We start from the raw sequence: 27812 nt of genomic DNA, 5'->3' as shown, positions 1-27812 counted from the left end.
TGCCCCCTCGATCTTTCAGGATGGAGAGCAAAGATAGGAGCCAGTATATCTGGCTCCTTCCTTTTCCGAATGAACAGTCAGTGATAACCGACTCTGTCCATTCACATAACAAACATCGTAACCTGTGTTTACGATGCTTCAGTTCATGAATGGAGAAGAGCCTCGGTCTTCTCTCCATTCATTTTCAGTGCAGCTGAGGCTGCTGAGAAGGGGACTGGGAAACACGTGTTCTCAGTCCCTTTCCCTGTCTCAAAAGGGGAGATGTCAGGGGTCAAAAAAAAAAAAAAAAAAAAAAAAAAAAAGAAGAATTGCAATAAATAAGAAAAAAAAAAAAAAAAAAAACACCACACTGGCACTGTCCACTCCCCCCCCCTTTATAAAAAGAACACATTGTAAAAAAAAAAAAAAAAAAAAAAAAAACATAACAAAATAAATAAAAAATAATAAAAAAAAAAGTATTGTAAAAAATAAAATTGTAAAAACAAAAAAAACTACTGACACAGGTGCCACTGTCACATGACATTAAAAACATATCGGTAATCGGTATCGGCGAGTACTTGGAAAAAAGTATTGGTACTTGTACTTGGTCTTAAAAAAGTGGTATTGGGACAACCCTACTGTGTACACTGCCTGAAGTGTATTAGAAACAGTACACCACAGAATGCACTGTAGATATATGCTACACTGAATGCAGAGTGTGTGTATATATATATACATATCTCAAATAAACTGCCACTACCTGAATAATCTGCCTCCTTAAACTAACTCAAGCTCTCTGTCCACACCAACAACACTACACAGGGCCGCGTGGAGTGTGGGGTGTGGACTTAGTCCCCCTGAGCCATGATTGGCCAAAGGCACCCTGCCTTTGGCCAATTATGGCTCTCTTAGCAGAGGGCGCTGGGATTGGCCAAAGCATGCAGGTCAGGTGCATGCTTTGGCCAATCATCGTACAGCAATGCACTGCAATCTTGCAGTGCATTATGGGGCGTTCCGCGGCACTCAAATTTTCTCGCGAACGCCCCCCCATATGTTCGGTTTGTTTTAGAACAAACGAACACCCGATGTTCGTCTCGAACCGCAGGCTCATCCCTACAAACAAGCATATCAAATGGGTTGAGAGGAGTAGCCTCTCCCCATTCGGGGATCGACTGCCTTCCAGCCAATACCTGGACAAGATAGGTACCTACCCATTGGAGACCACCCAACCAATCAATATACAGAGTATGTAAACTCAACATCAAACGTAGGGGGGAGTCAAACACACAAGAAATTAGATAGGAAAGAAAAGAGAAAAGAAAGGAAAGAAGCTAAAAGAGGTCTGAACCTGGATAAAAGGGAGACATAGGAATCGCGTCCCATAATTTTTATTGTACTCCACATTATCTCAAAGCTGTGGTTTTACCCCCCCCCCCCATTAACCCACTCAAAAGTGGGCATCACCCCCCGACAAACGTGACCCATGGAAGTCACACGATGGGGGGGCACAATGGAGCATTTACAGGTTAAATCAGGTGGTGAGGAGGTGACGTATCTCCTCCTTAGCGCCCTTTAGAAGGACAGAAAAGGACAGTGGCAAACGCAAAAGAGCCCTTAAGGTTAACATCTGTGCGTTTCAGGAAGGCGTGCATCTTGCAAGCGGGCAGCGGTGCTATTATTAATAGTTCTTAATGGTACTCCAACGCATTTTGCTGACGTGCACCATAACAAATGGTAACAAAGTAGCTACACCTTTTATGTGATTTTCGCACGTAGGGCAGCCCATTGAAAGGAATTGGCTGCCCAAAACGTGAAGCGCAGAAACGAGTACGCAACTGCATAGGTGTGAACGGAGCTTTAGATTTGCATGTTTAGGAAGATGAAGGAAAACTTCAGACAAGCCAACCGCTTTGGTGAGTCGGCCCCCCCTCACACAGCAAGGCTCCCCTCACTGGCCACCCAACAAAACGTTCAAGCCAATACAGAAATGAGCGCCCGACCAAAACTAGATGAAAGAGTCCAAGATAACTTCAGTTGTTGGTAAGAAAAAAAAAAATTCATATAAAAACTCCAAAGTGTTTCGTGGCAACATCAATCCCTCTTCATCAGGACTCGACTTGGATGGAACTCTTTTCATGGAGCAACAACTTGAGCAGCAATGGAAGCGTTCAGTTCTAGTTCTATTATAGATCTGTGAAGTCCAAGTTTTATCCTGGGTTGAGCCCTGTCGAAGGGGGAGGAGTGTTGACTCAAAACGTGTTGGCTGCTTTTATACGTATTTATTTTTTAACCAGTAATTAAAATGATCTTGGACCCTTAACTAGTCCTTTCTGTATTTCTATGAAATTAACCAATCATTTTTAGTGTCACCCATTTAAAAACTTTCATATTCCAATAAATTATGTGAAAGGGGGGAGGGGAGAAACTGAAGACTCTTATGAGAAAGAAGGGGGGGGGGGTGAGGACTCCTATGAGAAAGGGAGGGGGGGAGAAGACTATTATGTGAAAGGGGGGGGGGGGGACTGAAGACTCTTATGGGAAGAGGGTGGGTGAAGACTTATGAGAAAGAGGGGGGGAGACTGAAGAGTTATGAGAAGGGGGGGCTGAAGACTTATGAAAAAGGGTGGCGGGACTGAGGACTCATATGTGAAAGGGGGGAGGGGAAATGGAAGACTCTTATGAGAAGGGGGGGGTGAAGCCTCTTATGGGAGGGGGGGGGGCTGAAGACTTATGAGAAAGGGGGGCTGAAGACTTATGAGAAGGGGGGGCTGAAGACTCTTATGAGAAGGGGGGCTGAAGACTTATGAAAAAGGGGGGGGGGACTGAGGACCCTTATATGAAAGGGGGGAGGGGATACTGAAGCCTTTTATGAGAAAGGGTGGGGGGGGGGGGGGGGCTGAAGACCTATGTGAAAGGGGGTGGGGGTAAACTGAGGGCTTTGATGTGAAAAGAAGACGGGGGATCCAAGGACTGAAGGACCAATGATTCTAGTTTGAAAGTGGGGGGACTGAAGACTGAGTACCCTTATGTGAAAGGAGGGGGAGAACTGAAGATTCTTATGAGAAGGGGGGGGACTAATGTGAAAAGGGGAAGGTAAACTGAAGCCTCTTATGAGAAGGGGGGGGACTGAGGACTCTTAAGAGAAGGGGGGGGGGGGGGACTGAAGACTTTAATGTGAAAGGGGGGCTGAGGATTCTGGTGGGGGGGGGGTAAAACGGAGCTTTAGATTTGCATGTTTAGAAAGATGAAGGGAAAACTTCAAGCTCAACAGCTCTGATGAGGCGGCCCCCATACAGCAAGGCTTTCCTCACTAGGCACCCAACAAAAACGCTCAAGCCATAGGAATACAGAAAAGAGCACCAGACTAAAACCAGATGAGAGAGTCCAAGATAACTTTAGTTGGTAAGAAAAAAAAAATAATAATAATAAAAAAAAAAAAAAAAAAAAAAAAAGAAAAAAGAAAAATGCATTTCAGGGCAGCACCACCCCCTCTTTATCAGGGCTCAACACAGGATACGACTTGGAGGAAACTCTTCTCATGGAGCAACAATTTGAGCAGCAATGGAAGCGTTCAATACTGGTCCTAGTATAGATTAATAAAGAGACTGTTTTTTCTGAGTCCATCCAAGTTTTATCCTGTGTTGTCTCCTGATGAAGAGGGAGGGGTGCTGCCCTGAAATGTGTTTGCAGGTTAAAAAAAAAAAAAAAGAAAATTCATAAAAAAGCCAATGTGTTTCTAGAATAGAACGAGTATTGAAAGCCTCCACCGCTGCTCAAGTTGTTGTTCCGTGAGGAAAGTTCCATCCAACTTTCATCTTGTGTTGAACCCTGATGAAGGAGGAGTGGCGTTTCCCTGAAAAACGTTGGCTTTTTTTTTTAATAATAATTTTATTTTTTTTTTAACCAGCAGCTAAAATTACCTTGGACTCTTGTCCGGTTTTGGTGTGGCGCTGCTTTCTGTATTTCTATTAAATGAGCCAACCATTTTTTTAGTGTCACCCATTTAAAAAAAACTTTCATATTCCAATAAACGTGTTCTGATTGGCAGCACAACCATTTCCTGTGTAAAGCCCGGATGAGCTTTCAGTTTAAAATTTGCTAAATATAATCCAATTACAAAGCAACAAATCTACAGACACTTCATTTTCTTTAGAAAGCAGCCACAGGATGAGTAGAAAAGCCTCTTCCCTGCAAGAAAAGGAGCCTTATGCTCCGTACACACGGTCGGATTTTCCGATGGAAAATGTCCGATCGGAGCGTGTTGTCGGAAATTCCGACCGTGTGTGGGCTCCATCGGACATTTTCCATCGGATTTTCCGACACACAAAGTTGGAGAGCAGGAGATAAAATTTTCCGACAACAAAATCCGTCGTCGGAAATTCCGATCGTGTGTACACAAATCCAACGGACAAAGTGCCACGCATGCTCAGAATAAATAAAGAGATGAAAGCTATTGGCCACTGCCCCGTTTATAGTCCCGACGTACGTGTTTTACGTCACCGCGTTCAGAACGATCGGATTTTCCGACAACTTTGTGTGACCGTGTGTATGCAAGACAAGTTTGAGCCAACATCCGTCGGAAAAAATCCTAGGATTTTGTTGTCGGAATGTGCGAACAAAGTCCGACCGTGTGTACGGGGCATCACTCTGTAGGGAAGCAGTGGTCTCCCTCCAGAGGTATCAGAGCTTTAGTTCTTCGATCAGTGAAGTTAATGCCGCTCCCCACCAATTAGGGGGCTCTAGGCCTAAACCAAGGTGCGTTGAGCATCTGCAGGGCTCTAGCTCTAAAGCAGGGCCCAATCACACCTAGAGAACTGCAGTAACACTGCGGCTTTTCGCAGCACACAGCTACATAGTGTGTTTTAAAGGGCACTCAAATAATGCCCATACAAAGCACACTTCTGTAGCACTGGGGTCCTTGGTTCAAATCCCAGCCAGGACATTATCTGCATGGAGTTTGCATGCTCTCCCTGTGCTTGCATGGGTTTCCTCCGGGTACTCGTATTCACACCTGGTTTTGGTCTTCACTGGAATCGGATCACACCCATGCGATCCCATTCCTGCACCATTTTACAGTTCGCACTGCAATACGATCTGGGGGTGTTGTTAATTTTACATTGACACCCCCCCAGCGGTTCACAGATCTCATTGTAAACCACTGTGTGATTAAGGTGTGACGCGGGAACCCACACTGGATTCACAGGGTTGCCTCATCGCACCAGTGTGAACCGAGTCTCAGGGCACGGACTGATGTAAGCTCCCTGGGGGGGGGCAGAGACTGATGTAAGCTCCCTGGGGGGGGGGGGGGGCAGAGACTGATGTAAGCTCCCTGGGGGGGGCAGAGACTGATGTAAGCTCCCTGGGGGGGGGGGGGGGCAGAGACTGATGTAAGCTCCCGGGGGGGGGGGCAGAGACTGATGTAAGCTCCCTGGGGGGGGGGCAGAGACTGATGTAAGCTCCCTGGGGGGGGGGCAGAGACTGAAGTAAGCTCCCTGGGGGGGGCAGAGACTGATGTAAGCTCCCTGGGGGGGGGCAGAGACTGATGTAAGCTCCCTGGGGGGGGGGGCAGAGACTGATGTAAGCTCCCTGGGGGGGGGGGGGGCAGAGACTGATGTAAGCTCCCTGGGGGGGGGCAGAGACTGATGTAAGTTCCCCGGGGGGGGGCAGAGACTGATGTAAGCTCCCTGGGGGGGGGGGGCAGAGACTGATGTAAGCTCCCTGGGGGGGGGGCAGAGACTGATGTAAGCTCCCTGGGGGGGGGCAGAGACTGATGTAAGCTCCCTGGGGGGGGGGAGCAGAGACTGATGTAAGCTCCCTGGGGGGGGGCAGAGAGTTCTGTAAGCTCCCGGGGGGGGGGGGCAGAGACTTCTGTAAGCTCCCCGGGGGGGGGGGCAGAGACTTCTGTAAGCTCCCCGGGGGGGGGCAGAGACTTCTGTAAGCTCCCCGGGGGGGGGCAGAGACTTCTGTAAGCTCCCCGGGGGGGGGGGGCAGAGACTTCTGTAAGCTCCCCGGGGGGGGGCAGGGACAGATGTAAGCTCCCTAGGGGGGCAGAGACTGATGTAAGCTCCCTGAGGGGGGCAGAGACTGATGTAAGCTCCCTGAGGGGGGCAGAGACTGATGTAAGCTCCCTGGGGGGGCAGTGACTGATGTAAGCTCCCTGGGGGGGCAGAGACTGATGTAAGCTCCCTGGGGGGGGGGGGGCAGGGACTGATGTAAGCTCCCTGGGGGGGGGGAGGGGCAGGGACTGATGTAAGCTCCCTGGGGGGGGGGGGGGAGGGGCAGGGACTGATGTAAGCTCCCTGGGGGGGGGGCAGGGACTGATGTAAGCTCCCTGGGGGGGGGGGCAGGGACTGATGTAAGCTCCCTGGGGGGGGGCAGGGACTGATGTAAGCTCCCTGGGGGGGGGGCAGGGACTGATGTAAGCTCCCTGGGGGGGGGGGCAGGGACTGATGTAAGCTCCCTGGGGGGGGGGCAGGGACTGATGTAAGCTCCCTGGGGGGGGGCAGGGACTGATGTAAGCTCCCTGGGGGGGGGCAGGGACTGATGTAAGCTCCCTGGGGGGGGGGGCAGGGACTGATGTAAGCTCCCTGGGGGGGGGCAGGGACTGATGTAAGCTCCCTGGGGGGGCAGGCACTGATGTAAGCTCCCTGGGGGGACAGGCACTGATGTAAGCTCCCTGGGGGGGCAGGCACTGATGTAAGCTCCCTGGGGGGGCAGGCACTGATGTAAGCTCCCTGGGGGGGCAGGCACTGATGTAAGCTCCCTGGGGGGGCAGGCACTGATGTAAGCTCCCTGGGGGGGCAGGCACTGATGTAAGCTCCCTGGGGGGGCAGGCACTGATGTAAGCTCCCTGGGGGGGCAGGCACTGATGTAAGCTCCCTGGGGGGGGCAGGCACTGATGTAAGCTCCCTGGGGGGGGCAGGCACTGATGTAAGTTCCCTGGGGGGGGCAGGCACTGATGTAAGTTCCCTGGGGGGCAGGGACTGACGCAAGCTCTTCGGGGGCAGGGACTGACGTGAGTATACAGTATGTAAAGAGCAGCGTAAATTGACGGGTCTATAAAAATGCCTAAAATCTATGAATCTGTGCTACGGCACACCACAATGAACAATTTGAATGAGCGCTGGATTCCATTCAAAAGGGAACAATCTGCGGTAACGGCCATGAGAAAAGTAAACCGTTTTGCATAAACTTAAAAAAATATGTTCGAGGTGGAGTCGCCCTTTAAAAAAAAAAAGAGAAAGTTGGCGAGCGTTCTCCGTAACATGTTTGCCAGGAGGAGCAGCTTCTGGCGGGTGACTCACAGCTGTAGCGCTTGTCACACTTCTCTCCAGTCTGAGGTCGGGATTCTTCCAAACGGAAAATAAATAACACGTTGCCAGCCGTGTGACTTCTCCTCCTGCAGAGATCACATTCACACAGAAAAAAACAAAAAAACAAAAAAAAAAAAAAAAGGCGTGAAAACTTCAAAAGAATGAAAACAAAAAACAAAAAGACCGAGTAACATCGACCGCGCCTTCCATCTGTCTGAGGAGGACGAGCGCTCCTGGAAGTCATCATTAAAGGGTTTGTCCACTTCATGGTGAAATTTGCATAGAAGCCCCACAGGGGAAAGGAGAGTTTGATCAGAGAAATGGGGGGGGGTTTATAGGTTGGAGAGCGGGGGCCATTTAAATGGATCAGACTGCATAGTGAAATCACAGTTATTTCCTAGGGATGTTTACATTCCCTGTAATAGGAATAAACGTGATTAAAAAAAAAAAAAAGTATTTATTTTTTTTAAGGAACAAAAAAAAAAAGTAAAATAAATAAAAAAAGAAAGAGAAAAAAATATATAATTAAAGCCCTCCCATCCCTCTGTGCTCGCATGCAGAATTTAAACGCATACAAAAAAGTCACACACATACGTAAAAAAAAAAAAAATAAATAAATTAAAAAATAATTAAAAAAAAAAAATAAATTAAAAAAAAAAAAAAATCGCACCACACATGTGAGGTATCACCGCAAATGTTAAAGCGAGAGCATTACTTCTAGCACTAGACCTCCTCTATAACTCTAAACAGGTATCCTGTAAAAAAATGTGAAAACGTCGCCTATGGAGATTTTTAAGTGCCCGTAGTTTGTCACAATTCCACGAACGTGCACTTGTTAGGTATCTCCTTACTCGGTGTAATATCATCTTTCACATTTTACAAAGAAAAGTAGCGTATATATTGTTTTTATCTTTTTTTTTTTTAATTCATTAAAATGTAAAACCGCTGTTAAAATACCATGGGATATAAAAATAAAATTGCAACAATCGCCATTTCATTTCCCAGGGTCTCTGCTAAAAAAAATAAATGTATAATGTTTGGGGGTTACAAGTAATTTTTTTTTTTTTTTTAGCAAAAAATACAGATTTAAACTTGTAAACAAAAAGTGCCAGAAAAACTCAGGTCTTCAAGCGGTTAAGAAATAGAATTAAATTAGTGGTCTCCCGTTAACTGCCACTTGTCTTAAAAACATGGACGACGTTTCATTAGCCGCTTGCCGTCCCGCACGTCCTTAGATGGAAAGGGCGATCACCGAGATATCTTTTAGTGCCGGCAATTTGCTACAAGACAAATGTGATCCGAGCGGCTATATGTTGTTCATCCCTTGTGATAGCAATAAAGTTCAATCAAAAAAAAAAGGTACAGTGTAAAAAAAAAAAAAACTGAAATAAATGTAAAAAAAAAAAAATGTAAAGTACGCACATAGGTTCCACACGTATATGTAAACCGTGGTCGCTCCACACATGTGAGGTATCGCCACGAACGTCAGAGCGAGAGCAATAGTTCTAGCGCTAGATCTCCTCTGTAACTCTAAACTGGTAACCTGTAAAGGCTTTTAAAGCGTTGCCTATGGAGATTTTTAGGCACTGTAGTTTGTTACCGTTCCACGGGCGTGAGCAATTTTAAGGCGTGACATGTTAGGTGTCTATTTACTCAGGGAAACATCATCTATAATATTTTACCAAAACATTGGATATTATATTCACTATCACTAAAACTCATTAAATTATATTTTTTTCCTGAAGATCTGCGTTTGGAAAAACTGCTGCGCAAATATCACGTGAAAAACAAATTTCAAACATTTTATTCTCCGGGTGCTCTGCTTAAAAACATATACAGTAAAACCTTGGATTGCAAGCATAATTAGTTCCGGAAACATGCTTGTAATACAAAGCACTCGTATATCAAAGAGAGTTTTCCATAGGAATCAATGGAAACTCAGACAATTTGCTTCAGTGTCACTGCTAGTGTATGCAGTACCGTATGTGGCCAGAGGTGGGGGGGGGGCACCGGAGACACTCGGAAACGCTCAGAGACACTTGGGAATGCTGGGAGACCACTTGGAGATGCTCAGAGACACTCGGTAACGGAGTGTCTCCGAGCGTCACCGGCACCCCCGCACTTCTGGGCTCATGCGGTACTGCACACCCCAGAGGCATGAATACTGCTCGTCTTGCGAGACAACGCTTGCAAATCGAGTCAGGATTTAAAATGAAAACAAAATAAAAAAAAAAATAAAAAAAAAATGGCTCGTATTGCAAAACGCTCGTAAACCACGTTACTCGCAATCCAAGGTTTTACTGTACAGTAAAACCTTGGATTGCGAGCAAAGTTCGTTCCGGAAACATGCTTGTAATCCAAAACACTTGCGTATCAAAGCGAATACCCCCATAAGAAATAATGGAAACTCAAATGATTTGTTCCACAACCATTTATTCATTAGTCCTTCAGTTTATAGTCCATATAAAAAGATTATAGCGATGTGATTGGTTGTGTAACCATAAAATGTCCATCCACAGATGGAAGCCTCCACAAGGGGATTAGAAACAAAATCCAGCAGGAGCTCCAGAGTATAAAAGAGAAGAGAGGAGCCTCTAAGTGTAGCAATAAGGTTACATTTAATGAAGGTACAACATTTAGCAACTCACATGGCTGATGATTAAAACAGGCACATCTAAAGTATGCAGGCATCTGGAGTAAAGCTGTCCACATAGACCATCCCCCGCACCGCCGGCTCTCACCGATGTCAGTCTGCAATCGTGACCGGGAAGACTACCCTGCAGTAGAGCGATCTGAAAGTGAGGCTTGAACCACTCGTGGAGCGTAGCATGGAAGGGACGACGTCGATGGCGTTGAGGAAGATGATCTACGTGGACAACTTTACCCCGGATGCCGGCATACTTAGATGTGCCTTTTAATCATCAACCATGTGAGTTTCTAAATGTTGTACCTTCATTAAATGTAACCTTATTGCTACACTTAGAGGCGCCTCTCTTCTCTTATATACTCAGTTGTGACATGACGCTACTTGTATATCAAGACATCGCTTGTATATCAAGGCAAAATTTATTTTAAAATTTTGCCTGTCTTGCAAAACGCTCTCAAACCAAGTTACTCTCAATCCAAGGTTTTACTGTATACTGTTTGGGGGTCCCAAGTAATTTGCTAGGGAAAAAAAAAAAAAAAAAGAATGCCGATTTTTACATGTATGTGAAGAATGTCAGAATTCGCCTGGACTGGAAGTGGTTAAAATAAAAAATAAAATAAAATTTTAATGAACCGAACGACACGAGTCTGAGTCTATATTTAGCGGTCATGGAAAGATGTAGATGTGAAGATACATCACAGGATGCAAATGGCGTGATAATTGACGCACACGTGACACGCGATCGCTGCTATACACAAATCCCCCGTGTTTACAGCAATGGAAAATTTTCGGCCAATTTTCCACCAAAAGTGTCTTTATTTCTGCTTAGTTATCAAGTACGTTCTGCATCGGAAAATGGGAGTCAGCCGGCCAAGAAAGTAAATGATCGGGCTGGGACTTGAGGGCCGAAGTGGATTTTCGATTTTTCACAGGAAGAATTTGGTCGTACTCTCACATTCCCCGCTCTGGATTTATGGCTCTTCTATGGGCTAACAATAAAATTTTATTTAAACAGAATAAATTCCATTTGGTTAGAACAGAGAAAATGGAAACAATTAAACAACAAGGATAAATCTGCCCTACAAAGATCACCCCGGGGGAAGATTCCTTCTCACTTCCTATTAATGATAAATAAATCAATACAAATAAATAAAATGATAGCAGACTGTATGTACAAAGGTGTGCGGGTTCAATATTATAATGGATTAAAATTGAATCTCCATATCCCCGATAATTACACAATCATATGTAGATAGGGATGGAAAACAAATACGTGAGACAAAGAGTGAGGTGGAGGAAAAAAAAAAAAAAAAAAAGAGAAAAAAAAAGGAAAGAAATTGGGGGGGGGACAGAGATGTGAGAAAGAGAGACAGAGAGAGAGGATGCATAAGAATAAAGGAAGGAAAGAAAGAGAAGTAATGGAGAAGGCAAAGAAAGAAGGAAGGAAGGAAGGAAGGAAGGAAGGAAGGAAGGAAGGAAGGAAGGAAGGAAGGAAGGAAGGAAGGAAGGAACAAAAAAGAAAGGAAGAAAGGAAGGAACAAAAAAGAAAGGAAGAAAGGAAGGAACAAAAAAGAAAGGAAGAAAGGAAGGAAAAAAAAAAAGAAAGAAAGAAAGAAAGAAAGAAAGGAACAAAAAAAAGAAAGGATGAAAGGAAGAAACAAAAAAAAGAAAGGAAGAAAGGAAGGAACAAAAAAAAAGAAAGGATGAAAGGAAGGAACAAAAAAAAGAAAGGAAGAAAGGAAGGAACAAAAAAAAAGAAAGGATGAAAGGAAGGAACAAAAAAAAAGAAAGGAAGAAAGGAAGGAACAAAAAAAAGAAAGGAAGAAAGGAAGGAACAAAAAAGAAAGGAAGAAAGGAAGGAACAAAAAAGAAAGGAAGGAAGGAAAAGGAAAAGGAAAGGAAAGGAAGGGGTAAAGAGAAGAAATGAATAAGCAAAGGAAGGAAGGAAAAGGAAAAGGAAAGGAAAGGAAAAGGAAAGGAAAGGTAGATAGATAGAAAGAAAATGAAAGATAGGATCAGAAAAGAAGGAAAGAAGGAAAATGAAAGGGTAAAGAAAGAAGGAATGAATGAGCAAAGGAAAGTAGGAAGGGAAGAAGGAAGTAATAGGCAAAAGGTTAAGACAAAAGCAAGGGGGGAAGGAAGCAATGGCAAAGGTTAGAATGAATGGAGGAAGGAAGGAAAGAATGAAGGAATGGGCAAAGGAAAGAATGAAGGAATGAAAGCAAGAAGGAAGGGGCAAAGGAAGAAAAGAAGGCGGGAAGGAAGGAAGGAAGGAAGGAAGGAAGGAAGGAAGGAAGGAAAGGAAAGGGAAGGGAAGGGAAGGGAAGGGAAGGGAAGGAAGGAGGGAGGGAAGGAAGGAGGGAGGGAGGGAGGGAAGGAAGGAAGGAAGGAAGGAAGGAAGGAAGGAAGGAAGGAAGGAAGGAAGGAAGGAAGGAAGGAAGGAAGGAAGGAAGGAAAGCAAAGGATGAAGAAAAGAAAGGGCAAAAGGAAGGAAAAAGGAAGGAAGGGGGGAAAAAGGAAGGAAGGGGGGAAAAAGGAAGGAAGGAAGGGGGGAAAAAAAGGAAGAAAAGGGAAGGAAGGAGTAGGCAAAGGAAAGGGGAGAAGGAAAATGCGAAGGAAGGGGCATTATTTTATTAATTGATTTTGCTGTGTGGGTCTGACTCGAGCTGCATTATTCTGTTGGCATTTTCATCAATATAAAATTGTATGATGTAAAGCTGTAAATGGAGGACGTGCCGCCATGGCTGCTTCAGAAAGAACTTGTTTTCGTTGCATTTTCCTGTACACGGTCCTCAGTGGAGGGAACCTACAGGGAGCACAAAGCAGATCACAGCTACTTTGATATTCAGGCTTTTACGGCTTTGATTTGAGGCGCTGACGCCTCTCCTATAAGACAGCCAGCTGATCAATGTAATTTGCCGTGTTGTATAGAGATGACTGGCAATACGACATGCCTTTGACGCAGGGTGACAATAAAACAAGTCTTTTTTTTTTTTTTTTCTGGCACAACCCAATCACAGCTTCTAATATTTTAATTCTAACCTCGGCATCAGGGACTTGCTTTGTGTGTGCCAGGTGCTGGCAAGCCTCCTCTATCCAGCAGTCATATTGTGGCATTTGTTATACAAAGTGTTTGGTGCTCAGTGGGACAACACAATGAAAGGTCTGCGCTCTCCACAACGCAGCCAAGAAAACAGATAACACTACGGTGAGAGGGATGCCGATGACTGGATTAGGTTTTATGGCTATGGATGAGGATCACCACATGAAAAGAATAGCGTACTTAAAGATAAGTTGTGGGGGGTTCCCAAAACAACTCTCAATCATCGGACAGCATATGTAATATTTGAGCATTTCCAAAACTCACAATGGGGGTTAAACTGAATATGTCCCAATGTAACTCTAAAGGTGCCGATGAGCCTCCTAAGATGATCTTTACTGAGCCCTGAGTTCTCCAAAAGCATGGAAACAAATGTGTCCCCGATCACACATCTGGTTCATCTACTCTAACTCTACGTATTTTCCAATTGGCTAGGAAGACTTCCCGTTGCATTTGCTGGCCAACAGGAAGGCACTGTTAGCAGGAGGTGGCAGGGATGTGGTTTCACCACATCTTCTGGGAAGTTCTTGGGGCTCAGTGAAGATAACGTAATGATGTGATCAGACCCCAGCATTTCGGAGGGTGCAGCAAGGATCATCTAATGATGCAATCAGACCCCAGGAAATTCTGAGGGCACAGTGAAGATAGTATAATTATGTGATAAGACCCGGTGAAGTTCTGGGGGTACAGTAAAGATCATATAATGTTGTGATCAGACCCCAGGAAATTCCGGGGGGGGTAAAGTGAAGATCATTTAATGATGCAATCAGACCCCAGGAAGTTGAGGGCGCAGTGAAGATAGTATAATGATGTGTAGTGTTCATTTTGGCATCAAATTTTGATTTCGTTTTAGTTATAGTCTTGACTAAAATGCCATTTTAGTTTTAGTCCCAATTTAGTCATCAGCAGTGGTTTTAGTTTTAGTCGTATTTTAGTCAACTAAAATCTCCAGTACATGTTAGTCGAATAAAATACTTTTAGTCAGCTAAAATCTAATGTGTTTAGTTAAATAAAAGCATTATTTAAGAATTTCTATAGAATTTCCAAACTATATTCCTGGAGTAAAAAAAAAAAAAAAATCTAATATCATGTTATTATTTATGGTATTAAGGTTTAAACAAACTCACAGATAAAGATTTAGCCACTCTGTACGGTCTGAGGAGGGCTGAAATGCTGCCCCGTGGTCTGAGGAGGGCTGAAATGCTGCCCCGTGGTCTGAGGAGGGCTGAAATGCTGCCCCGTGGTCTGAGGAGGGCTGAAATGCTGCCCCGTGGTCTGAGGAGGGCTGAAATGCTGCCCCGTGGTCTGAGGAGGGCTGAAATGCTGCCCCGTGGTCTGAGGAGGGCTGAAATGCTGCCCCGTGGTCTGAGGAGGGCTGAAATGCTGCCCCGTGGTCTGAGGAGGGCTGAAATGCTGCCCCGTGGTCTGAGGAGGGCTGAAATGCTGCCCCGTGGTCTGAGGAGGGCTGAAATGCTGCCCCATGGTCTGAGGAGGGCTGAAATGCTGCCCCGTGGTCTGAGGAGGGCTGAAATGCTGCCCCGTGGTCTGAGGAGGGCTGAAATGCTGCCCCGTGGTCTGAGGAGGGCTGAAATGCTGCCCCGTGGTCTGAGGAGGGCTGAAATGCTGCCCCGTGGTCTGAGGAGGGCTGAAATGCTGCCCCGTGGTCTGAGGAGGGCTGAAATGCTGCCCCGTGGTCTGAGGAGGGCTGAAATGCTGCCCCGTGGTCTGAGGAGGGCTGAAATGCTGCCCCGTGGTCTGAGGAGGGCTGAAATGCTGCCCCGTGGTCTGAGGAGGGCTGAAATGCTGCCCCGTGGTCTGAGGAGGGCTGAAATGCTGCACCGTGGTCTGAGGAGGGCTGAAATGCTGCACCGTGGTCTGAGGAGGGCTGAAATGCTGCACCGTGGTCTGAGGAGGGCTGAAATGCTGCACCGTGGTCTGAGGAGGGCTGAAATGCTGCACCGTGGTCTGAGGAGGGCTGAAATGCTGCACCGTGGTCTGAGGAGGGCTGAAATGCTGCACCGTGGTCTGAGGAGGGCTGAAATGCTGCACCGTGGTCTGAGGAGGGCTGAAATGCTGCACCGTGGTCTGAGGAGGGCTGAAATGCTGCACCGTGGTCTGAGGAGGGCTGAAATGCTGCACCGTGGTCTGAGGAGGGCTGAAATGCTGCACCGTGGTCTGAGGAGGGCTGAAATGCTGCACCGTGGTCTGAGGAGGGCTGAAATGCTGCACCGTGGTCTGAGGAGGGCTGTAATGCTGCACCGTGGTCTGAGGAGGGCTGAAATGCTGCACCGTGGTCTGAGGAGGGCTGTAATGCTGCACCGTGGTCTGAGGAGGGCTGTAATGCTGCACAGTGCTCTGGATGGTGGTCTGAGGAGGCCTGCAATGCACACAGTGCTCTGGATGCTGGTGGTCTGAGGAGCCCTATAATGCTAAGCACAGTGCTTGATGGTGGTCTGAGGGATGGCCTGTAATGCACAGTGCCCTGGATGCCAGTGGTCAGAGGTGGCCTATAGTGCACATACACAGTGCTCTGGACGGATGGTGGTCTGAGGGGAGGCCTCAGACCTGTGATTGTAATGTACACACTCACAGTGGGTGCTCTCTGCTTTGGACAGTGTGACTCATGAGTCGGGAGTGGGAATCTCATTGGGACTCGGGATTCCTGTAATGCACAGTGCTGCTCTGGATGGTGGTCTGAGGACTCGGAGGCCTGTAATGCCTGCTGCACAGTCGCTTGATTGCTGGAAGCGGAAGAAGACGGAACTCTGCAGGAAACCGGAAGTTGGCTCACGGTAAATGTCCCTGCATCACATTATCTTTCCATTTTCGTTCGTTGATTTGTCAGGTTTGTCATAGTTTTCGTCAGTGGACGAAAATGTGGTGTATTTCTCCTCACTGTAAAAATGCCGATGACGAAAAGATTGACGAAAACTTTTTCGTTGAAGAAATGAACACCGATGATGTGATCAGACCCCAGGAAGATCTGAGGGCACACTGAAGGTCATCTAATGATGTGATCAGACCCCGGGAAGTTCTGAGAGCACACTGAAGGTCATCTAATGTGATCAGACCCCAGGAAGATCTGAGGGCGCAGTGAAGGTCATCTAATGATGTGATCAGACCCCAGGAAGTTCTGAGGGCGCAGTGAAGGTCATCTAATGAGGTGATTAGACACCAAGAAGTTTTGGGGGCACAGTTTAGATCATCTAATGATGCGATCAGACCTCAGAACGTTTTGGAGGTACAGTGAAGATCTAATGATGCCCTCAGATGCCAGGAGGTGCCTGCTCTTAAGCTTAGTACACACAGGCCTAATGTCTGGAGACATTGGCCAGTTCAATAAAAACCAGCAGACAATCGGCCCGTGTGTATGGCAGCCGGTCCCTTAGAAGGTGGCCGATCTAAGGGACCCTTGTTAAAAGGGGGCTTCCAGATTCCGATAAGTCACCACCCTGCACCTCCATAACCACGATTGTGGGGAAGAGGCCCTTGTCCTCATCAGCATGGGGAGATGGTGCTTTTGCCCCCTCCCCCCGTGTTAAGGGCATGTGACCCTTGGATAAGGGTCTGGTATGGATTTTGGGGGGCACACACTTTTTTTTTAAAAAGTTTGGCGTGGGGGCTTCCCAGCCCGCTCCTTAACCAGCAGCTATTTTTCACACAGAAGTAGAATTGGTTGATCGTTTTCCGAACGATCTGAATCTTTCCAAAAATTTGGAATTCGTTAGAAAATGTATTTTCAAAACAAAATTAAACAAATTTGTTACTATTTCTTTCCGGAGAGTCGGACTGAAATTAAATTGCACACGACTAGCAGGAAATGACGTTTCTGGGGGGCTCCGTATACCATCTGCGTACAGAGCGCCCCCAGCTGGCCATATAATTGCATTTTACAGAAATTTACAGCGACTGCAGATTGGAAAGGAAAGGTCATTTTTAAAAACATGTGTAGCGATTGTATATGTTATATTAATTTTTATTTCTTTTTTTTTTCCCCACCATATAAGTGGAGTTACCCTTTAATGTTCTTCTACAACAAAACTTTACCTGCCATCAAATGTATTCTTTTCAAGTTTAGTTCCGCTTTAATGAACACAGCCATGGATTAAAGATTAAAATTTGCTATATTTGTTGAATACTCGGCTACAAATGATCAGGTTGGGTGGCAGCTGTGTGACCCGAGAATCCCGATTCGTGTCTTCCAGTCCTCCAGCATCTCAGCGAGTGCCGCGCTCCCCCCCCCACCCCATCCTGTGACTCACTCATCCATATCCCTGCCAAGTCAAGGCCAAGTCAAGCAAGCCCTCTAGTCTGTAATCTCTCCTCTAACCCAGAAACGCAATGCGGTTCGCTCAGCGCGGCTCAATTATGCAATTAATTTGCCCATTTTTCCGGATGAAATGTAAAAAATTAAAGCGCTTTTCGCTTACGCGGGTTAAATGCCGCCTTTTCCCTGTCACAGGCGCTTATTTACACGCACTCCCTTCACGGGGTTCTCCTACTAATGGGAACCAAGCAGACAGGTGGACGTCGCCTGCTCGTTTAAAGGGGAACTCCAGATAAAAAAAAAAAATTTAATTAGCCGGGCTGAGAACACTGGCTGAGATTTTAGCTCACTACAGGAAATCAGGAGCTTCAAGTGGTTATAAACTTCTGAAAAAATGAACAAAGCAAATCCTTCTATAGTGTGCATGTGCCTCAATCCAAAGTGTGATTTCTGTTCCCTCTTTCATTCCTCTGCTATCACTCGCTTCTGGCAGATCCATGCCGACACCAAGCAATCCAGGAAGACGACGCCACTCCCCCTTCAGCAAACAGCAGGTGATTGACAGCCTCAGCTGTGCACGTTTCCTTGCGAGACTGTGTAGAGGAGCGCATGTCCGTTCCCTCCACTCAGGTCTCAAATTACACTCAGCTCCCTTCTCTATGCCAGTGTTTTTCAACCTTTCTATTTTTCAGTCAAGGCAACCATTAGAATTGTGCACAATTCTGGGGCACACCAGTTTGGCACGTGCGTTTTTTTTTGCACGTTCCCGCGTGTCACATTTCTTTATGGGCAGCTTCATGCACAGGAGACACGCAAAAGGGTGCTGCCGGGATTTTTTAAATTGTGCAGCACCAAAACGCATGCGTGTTAGCAGTCGCAAATGTACATGCATTTGCTAGGATGTGTGGGGGTGGTAATTAGAAATTGATGGCACCCACGTGCAAATCCCCCCCCCCCCCCCTCCTAGCAAAAAATCACCACCCCCCTCAAAATCCACCCCACCAATTCCCCCTCCTAGCACCAGATCAACCCCCCTCCTAAATCCCCCCTCCTAGCACAAAATCACCCCCCCCCCCTCCAAATTCCCCTTCCAACCCCAATCCACTGCTCCCAAATTCCCTCTCCCAGCACTAAGTCCCCAAAATCCCCCCCCCCCCCCAAAAAAACCCATCATTTAGCACAAAATCGCCGCCCTCCCAAATTCCGCCTCCCAGCACAAAACCAACCCCCCATCCTAGCACAAAATCCCCCCCCCCAAATTCCCCCTCCTAGCACAAGATCAACCCCCCTCTTTGTACAAAATTGCCCCTTCTCCCAAGTTCCCCCTCCTAGCACAAAATCCGCCTACTCTCCCAAATTCCCTCTCCTAGCACAAAATCACCCCCCCGCTTCCAAATTCCCCCTCCTAGCACAAAATCACCCTCCCGCTTCCAAATTCCCCCTCCTAGCACAAAATCGCCCCCCCTTCCAAATTCCCCCTCCTAGCACAAAATCCGCCTACTCTCCCAAAATGAACGCCCCCTCCTAGCACAAAATCACCCCCCCGCTTCCAAATTCCCCCTCCTAGCACAAAATGAACGCCCCCTCCTAGCACAAAATCACCCCCCTGCTTCCAAATTCCCCCTCCTAGCACAAAATCACCCCCCTGCTTCCAAATTCCCCCTCCTAGCACAAAATCACCCCCCCCTTCCAAATTCCCCCTCCTAGCACAAAATCACCCCCCTGCTTCCAAATTCCCCCTTCTAGCACAAAATCACCCCCCCGCTTCCAAATTCCCCCTCCTAGCACAAAATCACCCCCCCCACACTTCTAAATTCCCCCTCCTAGCACAAAATCGCCCCCCCCTTCCAAATTCCCCCTCCTAGCACAAAATCACCCCCCCACTTCTAAATTCCCCCTCCTAGCACAAAATCACCCCCCTGCTTCCAAATTCCCCCTCCTAGCACAAAATCACCCCCCCGCTTCCAAATTCCCCCTCCTAGCACAAAATCACCCCCCTGCTTCCAAATTCCCCCTCCTAGCACAAAATCACCCTCCCGCTTCCAAATTCCCCCTCCTAGCACAAAATCACCCCCCTGCTTCCAAATTCCCCCTCCTAGCACAAAATCACCCCCCCGCTTCCAAATTCCCCCTCCTGGCACAAAATCACCCCCCTGCTTCCAAATTCCCCCTCCTAGCACAAAATCACCCCCCCGCTTCCAAATTCCCCCTCCTAGCACAAAATCACCCTCCCGCTTCCAAATTCCCCCTCCTGGCACAAAATCGCCCCCCCCAACCCCCTCTTCTAGCACACAGTGCTACAAATCATTGGGCTGAGACTTATCCTGTGACTTTATGTGTCCAAAGTCGCATGACAACTCGCAATGATGGGAACGATTTTTAAGCGCTTTCTTTTTTTTCAGAACGATTTTTATTGAGGTTTCAAAATGAGAGTTGAGTCTGGTAGTTGAGTAGTAGATTTCTATAGAGGTCTGTACACAGAGACAACCGAGGAGGAAGGAGGGACGGAAGGACTGGGTTCCAATTAAAGGACAGATGGGACCTCTGATAACGCCGCGTTCTTTGCAGCCAGTGTTCATTTTGGCAGAAAATTTCGATTTAGTCTTAGTCTTAGGACTAAAATGCCGTTTTAGTCCCATTTTAGTCTTCTGCAATAGTTTTAGTCGTATTTAGTCGACTGAATCTCCAGTACATTTTAGTCAACTAAAATCTAATGAGTGTAATTAAATTGTAATGAATTAGTTATCATTTCTCTACAATTTCCAAACTCATTATATGGAGTGAAAAATCTCATGTTATTGAGGTCTGAACATACACTACAGACCAGTGTTAACTTTGAAGTCAAATTTCAATTTAGTTTTAGTCTTAGTCTTTTGACTAAAATGCCATTTTAGTTTTAGTCGTATTTTATTCATCTCAATTGTTTCAATTTTAGTCGACTAAAATAGTATTCATTTAGTCGACTAAAAATGTTTCAGTCGACGAAATTAACACTGTTTGCGGAGTACTCCCATTGTCTTGTTTTGTTACCTCTGACAGGTTCTCTTTGATATTTTCGCTCGCGGAAGACGCCATTACCCCGACGCTGGTTACATAATTGTCCTCGGTTTTATCTCCGGAGACTCCTCAGCCTCTGAAGTATTTACTGTGTTAGGAGCGATGCATCTGCCAATTTACAGACCGTTCCCAGCAGCTGCTTCACCAGGATTTATTTCACAGCCGTTCTCCAATCTTCTCTACCCGGAGAATTTTCCAAACATTTTATAAATAGCCGCTTTACGGTAAAGCCATGCTGGAGATTGGTGCCGGAATCACTTCCAATGGGTGAGAGCCCGCAATGTGTCATTGCTGAAAAATATATCTCCGGAGTTGCAGGTTATTTTATCTGCACCGTATTCTCTGTGCGTTCTTCATATTCTCATTTATTGATAAAAAGAACACAAAAAAAAAAAAAGAGGGCGCACCAGCATTGTGTATTACCGTAAAGCCATTTTATTCAGGATAAAACGTAAAGTCAGGTGCATCAATGAACTAACGAACACAATCCAATACGGTTGACAGGTTGTATCCATACATGTGAAGCACGGCTTACGCGTTTCAAGGGCAGCCCCCTCTTCATCAGAGCTCTGATGGAGAGGGTTTTTTTGGTACCCATATGCATGAAGGCTTACGCGTTTCAAGGGCAGCCCCCTCTTCATCAGAGCTCTGATGGAGAGGGTTCTTTTGGTACCCATATGCATGAAGTAAGGCTTACGTGTTTCAAGGGCAGAACCCTCTTTAAAGCTCTGATGAAGAAGGTACAAATGTGCATGGAGCAAGGCTTACGTGTTTCAAAGGCAGAAACCCTCTTCATCAGAGCTTTGATGAAGAGCATTCTCATGGTACCCATACACATGGAGTAAGGCTTATGCATTTTAAGGTCAAAACGCTCTTCATCAGAGCTTTGATAGTTCTCATGGCACCCATACACATGGAGCAAAGCTTACGTGTTTCAAGGGCAGAAACCCTCTTCATCAGAGCTTTGATGAAGAGCATTCCCATGGTACCAATATACATGGTGTAAGGCTTATGCGTTTCAAGGGCAGAACTGCATAACCCTTGCTCCATGCATAAGGGTACCATGGGAACCCTCTTCATCAGAGCTCTGATGAAGAGGGTTTCCCATGTATCCATATGCATGGAATATGGCTTACGCATTTCAAGGGCAAGAGCGCATAAGCCTTGCTCCATGCATCTGATGGTTCCCATGGTACCCATACGCATTGAGCAAAGCTTACGTGTTTCAAGGGCAGAAACCCTCTTCAACAGAGCTTTGATGAAGAGCGTTCTCATGGTACCCATACGCATGGAGCAAGACTTACCCGTTTCAAGGGCAGAACCCTCTTCATCAGAGGTCTGATGAAGAGGGTTCTGCCCTTGAAACAGGTAAGCCTTGCTCCATGTGTATGGTTACTAACTATACACTGTACCGTATTAGATTGCGTTTGTCTCTGGAGCTGCCTTTTTTTTTATCCACACCGTATTCTCTGTGCGTTCTTTTTATTCACATTTATTTATAAAAAGAGCACAAAGAGGGTGCGCCAGCCTTGTGCATTACCAAAAAAACAAACTATTCAAGATAAAATGTGCAAATACTGTAAACTCACAAATGTAAGTATAGTCAGGGACATCGATAATCCAATAAACACAACCAAATACAGTGTACAGGTGGTACCCATACGCATGGAGTATGTTTTATGCGTTTCAAGGGCAAAACCCTCTTCATCAGAGCTCTGTTGAAGAGGGTTCCCATACGCATGGTGCCAGGCTTACGCGTTTTAAAAACAGAATCCGCTTCATCAGAGCTCTGATGAAGAGGGTTCCCATATGCATGGTGCTAGGCTTACGCGTTTTAAAAACAGAATCCGCTTCATCAGAGCTCTGATGAAAAGGGTTCCCTTGGTACCCATACGCATGGTGCAAAGTTTACACATTTCAAGGACAGAACCCTCTTCCTCAGAGCTCTGAGGAAGAGGTTTCCCATGGTACCCATTTGCATGATGCAAAATGTAAGCGTTTCAAGGGCAGAATCCTTGAATAATTGGTTTTATAGTAATGCACAAGGCTGGTCTGCCCTCTTTATAGTCACTTGAAGGATCCCCCCTATCTGGAGAGGGCAGCAAAGCCTCATCACAAGACCTTCGATGGAGCAACGGATCTGGAGATTACGTCGGAGGATTTCTGCTATAGACTATATCACGAATGAAGGACCAGTGCTCTTTAGCTCTGATGGTTTTTACTTTAGTTCTCATTAATTCATAATCGGAGCGCCTTCGTTTCAATGTGACCTTCCGTCCTCATTCCCTTTACTGGCCGTAATGGAGGTCACGGGTGACAGGAACACAAATGAGCCACCATGGCGGGAATCACCATTGAGAAGGTTGAACCAGATTGACTTGTGTCTTTATTTAATCAGACTAACGAATGTAACAATATAAAATATACATTTCCCAGCCTCAGCCCTACTAGTCAGCAAAGACTACCCGGAATAAAGACAGCGGTCTCAGCCACATTTGCAAATGTTGGGCTCTGCTCACACCTACATAGGTATTTTTGGGCTTCATTTTTATTCATATGAAGGGGCTTCTCCGCGTGTGGAGAAAAAAAAAAAAAAAATATCACACAAATAGAGCATGACCACTTTTTTTTTTTTTCACGCCACACCAAAACACGAATTGACGTGTGCCTTAGAAGGCGCCCTCCTAATCCGAACTTTGGAACATTTTGGGATCTATTTAGGGCTGCTTCACACCAGATGCATTTTATTCTGCATTGAAAAATGCATGGACAGCGTTTAACATGGATTCCAATGGCCCCAATTCATACCAATGTAGTGTGTTCTAGTGCAGTCAACAAAAGTAGAACACGATGCATTTTTTTCTGTATGGAGTGCATCTGGAAATGCATCAAATAGGCACCATCGCGAACATGTCCTTAAAGCAGAACCTTACCCATAACAGTTTGATCATTATTGTTCTTTAACAAAAACCCGTACGTTCCACATTAATAATTATGCTATTAAAATTAGATTGTGCTGTAATTTGCCTCTACCATTGCTTGTGTTTCTTCTTGCTGGAGGCTGCCATTTTGTTGAAGCCCAGAGCAGTCACTTCCTCATTGAAAACTCTCCTTGGCCTCAAAAACGATATTTCACTTTCTTCAATTAAAATATCTACATTTCCAGTCTTGATTGTAAGTCTTTTCTTAGCTAGATAGGAAGGCTGACAGAAGCTTTGCAGTGCTGAAGTTCACAGGCTGCCAATGAGGGGGAGAATAATCGGGGACATACAGTGCATCCGGAAAGTATTCACATCGCTTCACTTTTTCCACATTTTGTTATGTTACAGCTTTATTCCAAAATGGATTAAATTCATGATTTTCCTCAAAATTCTACAAACAATCTCCCATAATGGCAACGTGAAAGAAGTGTGTTTGAAATCTTTGCAAATTTATTAAGAATAAAAAGAACAAAAAGAATCCCATGTACATAAGTATCACAGACCCCTCCCATGTACACAAGTATCACAGGCTCCTCCCACGTACACAAGTATCACAGGCTCCTCTCATGTACACAAGTATCACAGGCTCCTCCCATGTACACAAGTATCACAGGCTCCTCCCATGTACACAAGTATCACAGGCTCCTCCCATGTACACAAGTATCACAGGCTCCTCCCATGTACATAAGTATCACAGGCTCCTCCCATGTACATAAGTATCACAGGCTCTTCCCATGTACATAAGTATCACAGGCTCCTCCCATGCACATAAGTATCACAGGCTCCTCCCATGTACATAAGTATCACAGACTCCTCCCATGCACATAAGTATCACAGGCTCCTCCCATGCACATAAGTATCACAGGCTCCTCCCATGCACATAAGTATCACAGGCTCCTCCCATGCACATAAGTATCACAGGCTCCTCCCATGCACATAAGTATCACAGGCTCCTCCCATGTACATAAGTATCACAGGCTCCTCCCATGTACATAAGTATCACAGGCTCCTCCCATGTACATAAGTATCACAGCCTTTGCTCAATACTTTGGTGAAGCACCTTTGGCGCCAATTACAGCCTCAAGTCTTTTTGAGTATGATGCTACAAGCTTGGCACACCTATTTTTGGGCGGTTTCTCCCATTCTTCTTTGCAGGACCTCTCAAGCTCCATCAGGTTGGATGGGGAGCGTCGGTGCACAGACATTTTCAAATCTCTCCAGAGATATTCAATCGGGTTCAAGTCTGGGCTCTGGTTGGGCCACTCAAGGACATTCACAGAGTTGTCCCGTAGCCACTCCTTTCTTATCTTGGCTGTGTACTTAGGGTCGTGGTCCTGTTGGAAGATGAACCTTGGCCCCAGTCTGAGGTCCAGAGGGTTCTGGAGCAGATTTTCATCAAGGATGTCTCTGTACATTGCTACATTCCTCTTTTGCTCGATCCTGACTAGTCTCCCTGTTCCTGCCGCTGAAAAACATCCCCACAGCATGATGATGCTGCCACCACCATGCTTCACTGTAGGGATGGTATTGGCCAGGTGATGGAGTGATGCCTGGTCTCCTCCAGAAATGATGCTTGCCATTCAGGCCAAAGAGTTCAATCTTTGTTTCATCAGAGCAGAGAATTTTGTTTCTCATGGTCTGAGAGTCCTTCAGGTGCCTTTTGGCAAACTCCAGGTGGGCTGTCATGTGCCTTTTACTGAGGAGTGGCTTCCATCTGGCCATTCTACCATACAGGCCTGATTGGTGGAGTGCTGCAGAGATGGTTGTTCTCCTGCAATGTTCTCCTCTCTCCACAGAGAAACACTGGAGCTCTGTCAGAGTGACCATCGGGTTCTTGGTCACCTCCCTGACTAAGGTCCTTCTCCCTCGATCGCTCAGTTTGGCCGGGCGGCCCGCTCTAGGAAGAGTCTTGGTGGTTCCAAACTTCTTCCATTTATGGTTGATGGAGGCCACTGTGCTCATTGGGACCTTCAATGCTGCAGAAATGTTTCTGTACCCTTCTCCCGATCTGTGCCTCCATACAATCCTGTCTCGGAGGTCTACAGACAATTCCTTGGACTTCATGGCTTGGTTTGTGCTCTGACAGACAGGTGTGTGCCTTTCCAAATCAGGTCCAATCAACTGAATTTACTACAGGTGGACACCAATCAAGTTGTAGAAACATCTGAAGGATGATCAGTGGAAACAGGAGGCACCTGAGCTAAATTTTGAGTGTCATGGCAAAGGCTGTGAATACTTCTGTACATGGGATTTTTTTCATTTTTTATTTTTAATAAATTTGCAAAGATTTCAAACAAACATCTTTCACGTTGTCATTATGGGGGATTTTTTGTGGAATTTTAAGGAAAATAATGAATTTAATCCATTTTGGAATAAGGCTGTAACATAACAAAATGTGGAAAAAGTGAAGCGCTGTGAATACTTTCCAGATGCACTGTAAGATAAGACATTATCCTTGTAAGTTTAACTCTTGTGTGCCTCCCTGACAGCAGAGTTTGGCCGGTCACCTCTCCTGCATTTCTTTTCTGCCCCCCTAATCTGTGTTCCCTCCACTCTGTCAGTATCATTCCTTTTGCCTTCTTCCCTCTTGCGCAACAGTAAATCTTAAAGTCGTCAGCTGATTGGCCTTTAGTGGCTCTGATTTTAGGCACAGTGCCAAAAATAGAGAGCAACTGAGCATGTGCAGAGCACTGGAATCGCAGAAATTGTGGTGTGAACCGGCCCTAAAAGATGGCCCCCCATTTCCTCTCGGATAGTTATACAAACTCCTATAATACAGAACATTAAAAAAAAACATAATGAAGTCAGAATTTGATCTGCAGATAATTACCTGGATTGGGGGAACTTCGGTGACTTTGTCCACGTTGGTCAGAGAAAGCGGCACGTACCACAAAGTCGCTCTGTTGGTTAATCTCTTCGCTCCTAAAAGAGAAATCAAATCACATGAATAGAGTTCAATTCTCTCCCTATTCTCCCCCCCTCCCAAGCAGTGCAAGGTCTCCGTCACACGTCCAAATCGGCTGTGGTGCGTCAAGCGTGTTGCAAAAAGCTACGTTCGGGCGCCCAGGTGAATACGGACAGCCATGGCTGTACCACGCAATAACAGGCTGAAAGCAACCACAGATCTCCGCTGGTGTTCAAATGTTATTGCAAAGCCAGCAGCTACCTGCCATCAGAGGTGAATGATCGGCTCCGGACGCAAACTACTTGTTTGTACATCGGTCCCCAACTGCAGGTAGTTGCTAACTGTGCAATGACTTTCCGACACCAGCGAACAGCATGCGCATGCGACTGAACTGGGAACGGGGCGGTAATAGATATGCATGGTTCATAAATGGCTAATTGGAGGATGCAAAACCCATTAGCAGGATGTCTCTTATTCCATCGCCTGCTAATAAAACCATAAAATAGCCTGGGCTCTACTTGGACTGAAACAGTCCTTTTCATACAACCTAGCTCTCAATATCTATTAAAATTCCATAAATCCTGATATGATAAAATTATAGGCGAAACAAGGTGCTGGAGGGGGTGTTCCATCAGGGGAACAATGGCCCACCTCTGGTGGGAGTGCCCAATTATTAACACCTCTTGCCAATATTTTTTAAAGATAACACAGGAGATAACGGGTACTGAGATCAAGGAGGACCCCTGGGTGTGCGTGTTCCATGGGACAGATGGTCATATAAGTACAATTTATCCTTAACCCCGGAATTACTAAATGCGGCAAAGAGTTTAATACCAAAAAAATGGCAAGATGCTGAGGGCCCAAGCATTCGGGAATGGCTAATAAGGGTCAATGAAACCTATATCTTGGAGGTGGGTGAGGGTGACGATACAAAGCTAGAGATGGAAGAGGACCTGGAGGAAGCAAAGTGGGCGAAGTGGATATCCTTCAAAAAAAACAAAAGAAACAAGGTGTCTACCCAAAATGTATAGGGGCCAGTTCACGCCATAGAAACGCAGTCCAGGTGAGTTCAGGATGCTTTTTTACATGCAAGTTTTTTAAGCGTTTTTGGTAAGTTCCGGTGCATTTTTTCCCCACCTTAAAGCGGTTGTAATGTCCGCTTGGTCATTTTTACCTACAGATAAGCCTATAATAAGACTTACCTGTAGGTAAAATGAATATCTCCTAAACCTGTATGGTTTAGGAGATATTCACCTTGCATGCAGCAGCTGATGTCAGCGGCGCATGCGCGGCGAAGGTTTGGCGGATGGTGCCGGAACGGAGGGCTCCCGCATGGCTCCAACCACTCTCAGCGCCGGAGCCTTGAACCCAGAAGAAGCGCCAAGGGGACATGTTGGCTCCCTCAGAGATGACTGGGCGGCCCTATGGAAGCTTCGTTTTAAGGTATTTCATAATGAGCTAGTATGCGACACTGCGGCCGGCTCCTCCCACAGGCGATCAAACAATAGGTCGTCTTTGATCACCTCCGTGGCCTTGGAGGAAGGGTGGACGTGATTTTTTTCT

General features: G+C 46.1%; 1 protein-coding gene across 4 annotated transcripts in view; it reads right to left on the bottom strand.

Moving 5' to 3' along the window:
- ACOT7 (acyl-CoA thioesterase 7) overlaps positions 1-27812 on the bottom strand; it is a 242841-nt gene that overhangs the window by 129652 nt on the left and 85377 nt on the right. For all 4 annotated transcript variants that reach the window (XM_073603660.1, XM_073603659.1, XM_073603658.1 and 1 more), the window contains exon 4: positions 26175-26266. In XM_073603660.1, coding sequence (XP_073459761.1) covers positions 26175-26266 — 92 coding nt within the window. The remainder of the gene's footprint in view (positions 1-26174; positions 26267-27812) is intronic.

The sequence above is a fragment of the Aquarana catesbeiana genome, linkage group LG10, assembly GCF_042186555.1.
Source record: "Aquarana catesbeiana isolate 2022-GZ linkage group LG10, ASM4218655v1, whole genome shotgun sequence".
NCBI classification, from domain to species: domain Eukaryota; kingdom Metazoa; phylum Chordata; class Amphibia; order Anura; family Ranidae; genus Aquarana; species Aquarana catesbeiana.
The sequence above is the reverse complement of the archived record's forward strand: the minus strand, read 5'-3'. Positions and strand labels throughout refer to the sequence as shown.